Below are 11920 nucleotides of genomic sequence, written 5' to 3' on the forward strand. Positions count from 1 at the left end.
CGACTAATCACCATTACGGCTTCTGAGTACTGTGCACCGCACAGCCATTCAAAGACACGAGAGAGCCGTCTCCTTCCGTCTTGATAATGCTCCGCACTGCAAGAGTGCGTTGATTAGACATTCATGCTGTGTTTCTACGAAGTTGCAGGGTTGTTTACAGTTGCAGAAAAGTCTAAACAAACAATTAGAAGCTGCGGCGATAATGACATTGCAATTATTATGCAATGATTACACTCGTGTCCCCATCGCCCGATAGTGGAGTCAACAAATGTGACTCTTCGGTTATCGCCATCTCCTGGAGATAACGATCTAAATCACCGCATAAGCGTCGTTCTGGGTTCTACTGAACGGAGTCTGAACCAAGAGTTCAATAGCTAGCGACTGGTTCCACTCCATTAGCATATTGACTAGTTTGCATAAATGAATATCAATAATTACGTATACAGCAGTAGCTGCGCGTAGAACGGTAGCGTTGCCGTAATCGGATCGCGCACATCTGTCACCACGTGTGATCTGTTTCCATGCATTTCGTTCGTCAATCAGAATCAATCAACGCCTACTGCACTGAGCGCGAAACGTCAAACACCATTGACTGATATCTCTCGCACCCGGGGTAGCGTCTATTCGCTCAAATAGCTGCCGCTGTTTGACGGCTTTATTGCTGCTGAAGCGCCACCGTCGGATTTGTTGATAAGAGAACGCCGGTCAAACAGGTTTCCCAGCCGCGCGACCAGCGTCATTCGGGGAGACGCGGCACCGCGTCTGCGTGACTCACTTTTGTCTACGCCAGCCGAAATGTTTGGCTCTCTTTTTTCTCTTCTCTATTTGGGGCGCATGCTTACTCGGTTTGCCGCTAGGTGCTGCCTTGTTAGCAGAGCGCCGAACCTGCAATTGGTTTTCTTTGATCGATTTTGACTCGCGCGCTCACTTTGAATGCAGTGTTTTTGGCGGCACACAATGCTGCGTCTTTTGGACGAAAGTAAAAAGATCAATACTATTTTCCTACAGCGAATCAAGTGAGCTGCCTTATTCATATATAATTAATATAATATAATATATTAAATTTTGGCAATATAATACAATCAACTCTCCATAACTCGATATTGAAGGGACCATCGAGTTAAGGCCCAAACGCAATGATAGCGGAACGGCAACGGAATGCGGAACCGGTTCGCCAGCATGAATCACACCATCTCGACCGAGCTGATAACGAATGAAATTGAATTAACACTGAGTCGACAAGCTTGTTGTAGTTCATGCTGGCGAACCGGTTCCGCTTTCCGTTGCCGTTCCGCTATCATTGCGTTTGGGCCTTTAAGGAGGTATCAAGTTATAGAACACAAAATCAGTGCAAACGCGATTCAAGGGACTATCGAGGTAGCCATTGGCGTAGGAACAGGGGGGGGGGGCAGGGGGCCTGGCCCCCTCCAGAAAAAAAAAGCAGCATTCTGATTTCTAATGTTTTTGGAGGATACCCTTCTGGAAGTGTGTGGTGATGCTGATGATTTCCATTATGAGAATTCACTAAAGAAATCCATACATTGACTTTTGTATAATGTCCGAGAAAAATAATTGATAAAATAGACAAAATTACTTAAGGAATTTCTCAGACAATACGAAGCGGGATTTTTTGTCGAAAATTAAAACTTTCAAATAAAAACATTCAAGGAACTTCGGCACAGCAAAGTTTTTTTTTTTTCAGATGAGTAACAGAGATATAACCTGGTATGAAAAATGTAACAAAATCGAGGAATATTTAAGGGCGGCTTCAGAGCTTTTATAAAACTTTTCGAAATTAGTCGAACAATATTGTGGGACTTGTTCACACTTTCAAAGCGAATTCCTCCTGGTGGACATTCATTCCTTCTATGTTTACTTTTTATTAGCAAATTGATTCCGAGAGAAAATATTCCCGGATTTACCTGAAAAATGTTACTTAATCTTTCAAAACATCAGTTTCCTTCGCAATCCCTTCAATAATCATTGACTCTGTCAAATCTAATTTTGAGATTATCGCTGGAAGTTCAATTAGAAATTCTTCTGTGAATTTCTTTTAATAGTTTTCCCAAAAATGTTATTACAAATTCTTCCTCGAGTTTCAGCAAAAGTCCTTAAGAAATATTTCCAAATACTTCAGAAATCGCGTAATTCTTCTGTTCTTTTTAGAAATTTTGCTTCAAATGCCCGGATTATTCAAGAATTGGAAAGAAAATTGATTTTGAAATGCCTTCAAATTTTCAGAGGAAATTTGTTGAAAAACTTCCAGGAAAAGTTTTGATTCCGAAACTAGCATAACAGTAAAGGAATCTCTAGAGAAACATGTAGCAAAATAACTGAGGTGGGGAAAAGATTTATTAACATATTAATGAAGAAATTTGTATTGATCTTCCTTAAAACACTTTTTCAGAAATAATTTAACCATATTCTTAGTTTGAATTTTTAGCGTTACGAGAGCGACATTCAGAATTGTAGAACTAGAAGTCAAGGAAGGATAGATTTCAAGGATAATTTCTAAAGAAGATTCTGATGGATCTTCAGAAGAAATTTGTTTTATTCGTTAACTAATTAGAGAGGTTCTACCTGTTCTGTTATTTACCTCTGAAGAATAGATTATAAATTATCTTTTATTGTACCATTTTTCAGCTTTTGTTCAACCAGCTTCAACATTTTGTTGTTTTTCTTTCCTTCGCATGATGTTTTGAGGCACTTCGTACAAAAATCTTTCCATACTCGTACAAAAATCATTCCATACTCCATATAAGAACTCTGCATTTTTTTCGAAACTCTTTTAATTTACCTTTCTTTAGATTTTTGTTAGCAACATTTTAAAATATCTTAAGAAAGGTAAATTATAAAAATTTCTAGAAAAAATGCAGATTTCATATATGTATAGTGTCTGATTCCTGAAAATCCAGCAGGAATTCCTCAACATATTTTGAGAGTAATACAAAAGTTTTCATTAGGATATAAATTTATTTAAATCTTAAAATTTTGCGTTAAACATCTACAGTAATACAACTTAATCGATAATAGAGCCTTCAAAAAAGTTTGTTTGGAATTTCTAGAGGTAGGAAAAAAAATACCTCTAGAAATTCCAAACAAACTTTTATGAAGGCTCTATTATCGATTAAGTTGTAGTACTGTAGATGTTTAACGCAAAATATGTGCAGCATTTTTGTTACAAATACTTTCAGTAAAAATTCCATTTATTTTCTATTATAAAAGAAGTAGAAAAAGAACAATAATTAAAAAAAAAAACTCCTACAAGGACCACTTAAGCTTTTCTGTGAGGTACATTGTCAACAAGTTTCAGAAATTCAGGGGTTTAATTCTTGTATTTTACGACAGGAGTTAAGTTATTTTTTTTTCGAATCATATTTAGGCTGCAATTATTCAAAAAATCGCCAATGAAGTTCTTTCAAACTCATCTTTAGTGATTCGTAGAGGAATTTGTAAAGCAATCCCTAAAAAATATTGAGATATGCCTGGAGTAAAAAATCCTGAGATTACCAAATTCGCAAAAAAAAAGAAGTTTTTTCTAAAACCTGAAATAATACATAATGGAATCCCTGGAGATTTTTTTGAGAAGTTCAAGAATGAACTGCATAATCTTCGTTAATTTGATGAAAGGTTTCTTCCCAAAAGAATCGTTAGTGCGGTTTGAAAAAAAAATCTCTGGGAAATGCTCAGATCATTGGTAAATTTTTCGGAAGAATCTTAGGGAAACAATAATATACCTCTGAGAAAGCCCTGACAAAATTACTAGGAAATTCTTTGCGTATTTTTGCGGAAGGGTTTTTGAAAAAACAATTGAACGTATTCCACTAGGCAATTTATAGGAATGTTAGAATTCTTTAAAAATTTATTAGTAAGGCATTTTTAAAAAATAAAAAGAAATTGTTATCGAGATAGTTTTGAAGGAATGCGAGATGTTGCTAATTGATTTAAGATAAATCTGCGAAAAATACACATAGATTTGTAGAGAAATTCATGAATAACATTTGCCAATTTAATTCATTTTAATTGGTAGGTGTTCAGACAGACCGGACTAGATGATATTTTGTCGAGCTAAAGATACGTTAAGAACTCTGACAATTCAGAATTTTTCGATACTGTTTTTATACAGATGTATCCTCGAATAGATAAGTTGCATTATTACAGCAAATAATGCAAATATGTTAATATTTCGAGTGCCTGGGGCTGGGGTACGTTTTCCTGAAACAATGAAAATACACTTGGTTTAGTCTGTCTGGACACCGACCAATTGGTCATGAAATTCTGGTGGAATATTACGAGGAATCTTTAAAGTAATACCTAGAAGAGTCATTAAATGTTTTGAGAAAGTTACCCAGTTTTTGCTGCGTTTCTTTAAAACAATCCTGTAGACAACCTTTAGAAAGAACTTCAAAAGTGAAGTTGGACAAACTGTTGGCGAATTATCTGAAGAATTCGTGAAATGAATCCTTGTTTAGTGATTTTGAGGATATTTTTGGTGACACTCTTACATTATTTTGTACTATTTTTTTGGAGAAATTCTTAAAAATTTCTGAAAGTCCTAAACAAATTGTTAATGAACACATGAGGATACTTTGACAATTGTAATCATTTTCCGTGGGAATCCTAGGACGAACTCAGTGAAAACTGGCAAAAAAGTTTTTAGTGAAAGCACTGAAAATTACGAACATAATTCATGGACAAATTCCCGTAGGAATTCTCAGAGGAATTTCTTCAAAGCGCATAGTTGAACACCTGAAAAGAACAAGGAAGAAACACAAAGGACATTCCTTGACTGGATTGCAAAAAAAAATTAATCTTTTTCGTTGCGAAATTTGAAATTTATAAATATCACTGATGTGCCGCGAAATGAAACAAAATAACAAATAAATTGAATCAATACAAATCTGTAAAAACAACGAAATTTGTAAAAATCGTGACTATTGCGACCGACATTACTTCTGTAAAACAAGTATTTACTAGGCCCCCCCTAGGCCCCCTCCAGGAAAAAATCCTAGCTACGCCAATGGAGGTAGCCATGAAAACCAACTTTTACTATGGTTCTCTAGTTCGACAATATCGAGTAAGGGAGAGTTAAATGTATATCAAAACATCGTAAACCCAATTATTTATGAAACCACACCAATACAAGTTGTTGAACAATTTGATTGATTGGCATGGACTATGTAAATATGTGCGAATAACAATTTATTTTTTGTAGCGATTTATGTTCTTCAATGCTATTTTTTTAAGTGATAATCGAAATGGTAAGCATCAAACTAAATAAGTTCCATACATAACACTGTATGCGATTATGATATTATTCGTAGAAGAATTTTGTGAGAACTAATGCTTCCATATCGTTTCTTTTCTACATAGAATTTTTGCATAAGTTCTCATTTAGGATGCCTTTTAATTACTGAAAATAATTCCAGCTGATCCCGTCTGCTCTTTTGATTGTAATTTTGGACAATTAGTACCCACGGCTCTGAGCATGGTATTGCTGAACAACTTCTTTAGATGGATATAGATTTTAATTTGTTAGAGATAATCTGCATTGCTCTGCTTTGAATTAGTGCAGTAAAAATAACTTTCTTCCTAAGGTGGTTAATTCACAAATTTTAAAACGCCGAAAATTGCGTTTATGATACACAATAAAAAAAACAATCTTGATTACTTTCTATTGTCCTATTGAACATCTTAAAAAAAAAATGAAATGTAAGCAATTGCTTGTTGGCAAAATAACGTCAACACTTATTCTAACAAAGTAAATTTTGCTGAGCATGACTATTTTGTGAAGCGAAAAATTGCTATTCATTAATTTTCGTTAATTTCATTTAATTGCGTAAAGTCAATCGAACGGAATAACATTTTGGAAGATTGTTTTTACCTTTCCCAAAATATGGTCCTATATTTTACAAAAAGATTAATTGGTTTACGCGGTACACCTGAACATTTTATTTTAAATACTTCAAACCATTTTTTAATGTCTTATTTACTTTGTAGGTTCATTGATATTCACAGTTTTCAACCCATTTTATCCCTCTAATACCCAACCCCCTAATTTCAACAAAATGAAGTAATTGGTACGAATTTTGATGAAAAACTCATTTGTGGGGATATTTTTAACCCGCATAGGCCTGAGTGAAAGCAAAAATTCTAAGACCCTCACTGCTCAGCGAATTCTTACGGATCAATCAATCATCTGCCTCTAACAATAGGCCTTTTCATGTGACAGGTACGTCCTTGTATCTGTTTACATCGGTAGAGAACCGGGGCAAACATGAGGCTGTCATTTGCATAGAAGATCTGTCAAAGAGCTTCCCGATCAGCTGATTTGGAACGTCTTGTGAATAGGCCTATGATAGTCCTTGAACTACTGAGCGACTTTGCCGAAGACACCATCTTCCTCAATGAACAGGCTTCTGAGATTTTTGCAAAACAAAACTTACATGCACACTAGCGCCACCTGGTGGCGAAATTCCGAAACTGAATAATCACCACATGGCAGCCCTTGTTCCCCCTAACAACTTTGTCGAAAATGGTTGTACTATATTCTATCCAGATCTCGATGAAATATGAAATATTTAACATGAAAAACCAAGGGTGTTGTACAAAGAACAACGCACGACTACACGCGTTACAAAAATTTGCGTGACAACCGAAAGGTTAATGAGCGGTGCAGCGGCAACATCAAAAATTATACAGCTCACCCTCAATTTTTACCCACTATCATCTAACAGAAGGCCAAATATTTCCTCTACCGTAACAAATCTACGCATAGCAACAGGCAATGAACAAATAGCGGTACACATACAGTCAGGTCTCCTATTCGACGCTACCACTCACTTCAAGCTCACCTCAATTTCTCAGCTCCTGTTTTATAATGAAATTTGGTAGATAATAAGCTTATACTATGCCTTAACCACATATAAAAAATCAGCTTCATCCATTGAGCAATTGCTGGGAAAATGTCGTGGGTGGCAGCGTATTATAGGAGACCTGACTGTATAACCTCCCTGAGGAAGGCTTCACCCACCAGCCGAAACGTTGAAAATTAAATAACTATCCCGCTTTCACTACGTTTGACCGGAAAAGTCACAAAGAGGGTTTTATAAAATAGTAGTATTAGAATGAAAGTTATGTTGAAATATTTCAGCAAATTTAGTAGAAAAACAATGCTATATGAAGTAAATTTACACCAGGATACGTTTTACGCCCAAACGCAATGAAAGCGGAACGGCGACGGAAAGCGAAACAGGTGCGCCAGCGTGAAACACACCGTCCGGACTGTGCTGTCAACGAGCGAAAGTGAACCAAGTCTGAGTCGACAAGCATGTTATAGTTCATGCTGGCGAACTGTTTTCGCTTTCCGTTGCCATTCCGCTATCATTGCGTTTGGACCTTAATGGTTAATAAGAAAACATTATTATTGCGCAATTGAAGTAAACAAATTGGAGTAAAACATATTTTATTGATGTTTGCATGATAAATTGATTTCTTTTGTTGACATCAAATCAATAATATAAATCACTTAAGCCGTTAGAAATTTACTTTTGGGAACTTGTAATCAGAAGACACAATGTGTTTGTTAGAAATTCCATCCGGTTTACTAAAAACATCAAAATTAAAAATAAATGGAAAATGCTGTGTATCAATTTTCTCATAAAACGTTAAATTGAAATGGGAAAAATATTAGACCGTCATCTCAAACAACATACAGTATTTATGCATTCCAACTTGGTATGTCTGTAAAATATTAAATTAAACAATGTTTAACATACCATAAATCAAAGACTAAGCTACATAAGCTTGTTATCAACAAATTCGACTAATTTAAATCTTACAAAATTTGATTCTGAATATCTTGCAAGAGATTTTGCAGACTGTACTAGACATTGCGCTAGATATAAGGCACTTGTATCCCAGACAACCAAAAGTCGTATTACAGTTTACGTATAGAGTCGTTAATTTGTACAAATTGCATCACATCCGCACTGCTTGGTAGATGAAGTCATTTGATCGATGAGTTTCCTCGCATAAAACGCTATTTTTTGAGTTCTTATGTACATTTCGTTTCGCCCCGTATACTCGTACAAAGTATGTCGAATCAATCCGTAGCTGCTGTCAAATCAACTTTGTTATCATAAATTAACTCATATAAGCGTGCAACTTAGTTCGCAATAAACTCAACACTGTCGCATTGACTGTTATTTTTTATCATATAATATATGCCCGTATATCGCCTCCAAGACCTTTTCGCGACATCTTATACGTGAAACTTTGCACATATAAGCATCGCATAACGCAAAATATAGATTCGTTATACGCACATTCTGGTTGTTTGAGAGAGGTTTAGTTTAGTTTTTTTTTATATCCCAGAATCTGTTTTTAAGGGTTTCTCTAAGTATTGTTCTAAAAAGTGTTGAATAAATAGCTCCAAGGATTGTTTCTTCAAATTTATCACGAGTTCAGGCACAAACAATCAATTTACCAATGGTCAAGTCCGCTGCTCCTGAAAAATTCTAATTTTGTTTCGGGGAATTCCAGTTTTTTTTTTCAAACATTTCAATATTCGTTCCGAAGTAAAAGATAATTCTTCTGCATTTCCATGATGGTTTCTTAAACCCAATGTTTCATGACTATCTGAGCCTCAATCATCCAAACCGTTGTCTACCAGGGCAGCTGAGAATCCTAATGTGTTCCACAAGATATAACTACAGTGCAAATAGACTCAGATAATTGAGACCTCACTGAATATCCATCTTTTAGGATATTCAGTGAGATCGCAATTATCGGCAATCTCTAAAGAAATATACTGCGTTTCCTTGTTTTTTTGTTTTGTATCCTATTGGAAAACCATATGAACATGAAACAAGCATGCGGGAAACTGTAATAAAGTGGAATATTTTAGCTGATTAAATACTTATCTATCTCTGAAAAAGTGGTGTTTGCTGCTGATTAAAAGTAGAAATCTTTACCTGTAATTGAAATGATGTATAGTCAATTCAAAAAAATAATCAAAGTTTTAAACAACTCCTTATCCTTATCCTTTTACAAATTTTTCAACTCATTCTCCTCTCTGCTTCTCCTTTCAGATGGCACGTACCTTCCTGGACCTCCTGTGGGACTACGGCGTGTTCGTCGTGTTCATCATCTTCTCCACGTTGGTCCCGCTGTGGGGCCGTTTCTTCGGCAAGAAGGAGAAAACCAAAGCGGACTATGTGTTTGGGCTCGGGACGATTTCCATGGGCGCCATGATGCTTTCGATCGCTCGCGGTACCCTCGGGGTACGATCATTCCTGGGCTATCCAAGCGAGCTGTTCTACCGGGGGTCTGCCATGTGGGAAACCCTGTACGGGATGGTGACCGCCTATCCGATCGTGTGCTTCGTGTTTATTCCGGTGTATTTCAATCTGGGGGTTACGTCCGTTTACCAGTATCTGGATTTGAGGTAGGTGTTCATTGATCTTCATTGGTGAAGTAATTGAAAGTTACAATATTTGTTTCATATTTGAACAGATTCAACAGTCGCTTGGTTCGCTGTCTAGCGTCAGGAACATACATAATTCGATCACTTCTGAATCTTGGAGTAACGGTCTACACTCCAACGGTAGCTCTGAACACGGTTATCGGGATTCCCTACTGGGCATCGCTGCTTGGAATCTCCGCGATCAGCATCGTCTTCAACCTTTTGGGAGGGCTTAAGGCCGCCATTATGGCTGATGTAATTCAGGGAGTTACCATGATTCTAATCTCGATCGCCATTATCATCCAGTCGATGATCACTGTAGGTGGTTTCGATAAAATATTCACGATCCCAGCTGAAAATGGTAAGCTTAGATTTTCAACAAACCTTCAGCATACTAATCTTCTCTTCTAATGCTAGGTCGCTTAAACTTCTTCAATTTTACTGGAGACTTCACGATTCGGGTGGACACTACTTCGGCCTGGTTGGGGCAGCTATTCATGTCGCTGAGCATCTTCGGCTGTCAGCAGAACTTCGTTCAACGCTATCTAAGCATGAGCACATTTAAAGAGGTTCGACGAACTCTAATGAGCAACATTCCGGTGGTGATCACGCTGTTCTCGTTGGCCTGGATCGTCGGTATGGGGGTCTACGCAGTGTACGCTCAATGTGACCCAATGGCAGGAGGCTACATCAACAAAATGGATGAAATCTTACCGTTTTTCGTGGAGGACAAATTCAACTATTTACCGGGAGTGCTGGGACTCTTCATGGCATCGCTTTTCAACGGAGCGTTGAGCTTGAACGTGTCCAACCTGAATTCGCTAGCAACCGTGACCTGGGAGGACTTCTTGTCACCACTTCCACGTTTCAAGGGAATCAGCGACAAGCAGCAGTTGACCATTATCAAGTTTATTGGATCTGTGTACGGAATTATGGTCATGGGAGTAGGATTTGCCGTAGGTCTTCTGTCCGGAGTGATCGAGAGCAGTATGCTGATGACTTCGGCAACATCTGGGCCATTGCTGGGAGTCTTTCTATTGGCCATGCTTGTTCCTGTCGCTAACTGGAAAGGAGCTGCTTCTGGCATGATCATTTCCCACATCGTTACACTGTGGATCACGTTTGGAAGTCTTACCATCGATAAGGAGACCGTATTGCTGCCAACAACTATAGAGGTATGTTGAATAAGATTTCAATCGACCTGTTCAGTTCTCTAACATATGTTTTTCCTTCCACAGGGCTGCACTAACGAAACCTTTTCGTCAGGCATCGTCAAACCCTCCAAGTCGTGGCTCCTATCAAACACGCCCCTTGAAGTTGAATCGGATTTCTCCTACCTAGATGGTCCGCTGGAAGAGCACATCTCACGCACTCCTCAGTTCCCGGAAACTCTGTACTCTATCTCATACATGTACTACAGTCTGATCGGTACCTTCTTGACGGTCATCATTGGAACCCTGGTCAGCTATCTGACCCGACATCGAGACGATGCCTATGACCACAAGCTCCTCCATCCGGCAGTGTACCGCTTGAGTCGAATGCTTCCTGGTAAGACCCGACGTTACGTCAACAACCCTGACATCCGTCCCAAAAGCTGTCCCAGTTCCTCCAAAAAGATTCCGCTTGATAATCCGGCCTTCGAGCCTAGTCTGGAGTCAATCCACGAGAAAAAGTCTCCTCTTGAGCCGGCGGTATTCATTGTCCATATGCCGATGCCCGTCGAAGTTCCGTCCAGTGTTCCCAGTGCCGAGCCAGCTGTAGATTCCAAAGTTGGCGACCTGAAAGAAGTGAGAACGTGAGTCTCCATCGTCGCTTCACCGTCTGATGGGATTAGTTTTAGTAAGTGTGTGCCGCAGATCATTATTTAATGAGTTTGTTTGTTAAGCCGTAACAATGTAGAACACAAAAGACTGTGATAAGACGTAAATCGTGTTTAAGGATATTGAAATAATTACAAAACCCAGGTTATGATCCGAATTTCCATCCCTGATGGAGTGATGACTCTTTCATGCAATCAAAAATAAAGAAAATGTATGTAAGCATGTAATACCCTTTAGAATAAAACATGTTGTCCAACTCTTGACGTACCCGGCTCCGATTTCGTATGTGCCGGCACTAGTCGAAAATATCACATTCCCTGCTTCCCCAGGAACAGAATATACCGGCAAACTCCACACCTCAACGCAGATATGGCAGGTTAACTTCATCCTGCTCAATTTATTACCATCTTTAGTGGAACAGCGGCTGGCTCCAGCCAAGAAGCATTTCAAACTCATCCCATTTGTGGATGCGAACGACGATGATGATGCCGTCGAAGCATGTCGTTCAGCTTTCTAGGTTAGGTTTCATATTACACTGTGCTCGGAGACTGATGTGAGCATGAAGGGGGTAAATCATATACAATTTATTTGGCACGAACGATGCACGAGCTTCATTCTCCGTAGAAACGTCAGC

General features: G+C 38.2%; 1 protein-coding gene across 5 annotated transcripts in view; it reads left to right on the forward strand.

Moving 5' to 3' along the window:
- LOC5580175 (sodium-coupled monocarboxylate transporter 1) overlaps positions 1–11549 on the forward strand; it is a 101599-nt gene extending 90050 nt beyond the window's left edge. For all 5 annotated transcript variants that reach the window (XM_021857731.1, XM_021857730.1, XM_021857728.1 and 2 more), the window contains 4 exons: positions 9093–9448; positions 9517–9827; positions 9884–10641; positions 10705–11549. In XM_021857731.1, coding sequence (XP_021713423.1) covers positions 9093–9448; positions 9517–9827; positions 9884–10641; positions 10705–11265 — 1986 coding nt within the window. In that variant the 3' untranslated portion in view covers positions 11266–11549. The remainder of the gene's footprint in view (positions 1–9092; positions 9449–9516; positions 9828–9883; positions 10642–10704) is intronic.
- The last annotated feature ends 371 nt before the right edge of the window (positions 11550–11920 follow it).

This window comes from Aedes aegypti, chromosome 1, assembly GCF_002204515.2.
Source record: "Aedes aegypti strain LVP_AGWG chromosome 1, AaegL5.0 Primary Assembly, whole genome shotgun sequence".
Classification (NCBI taxonomy): Eukaryota; Metazoa; Arthropoda; class Insecta; order Diptera; family Culicidae; genus Aedes; species Aedes aegypti.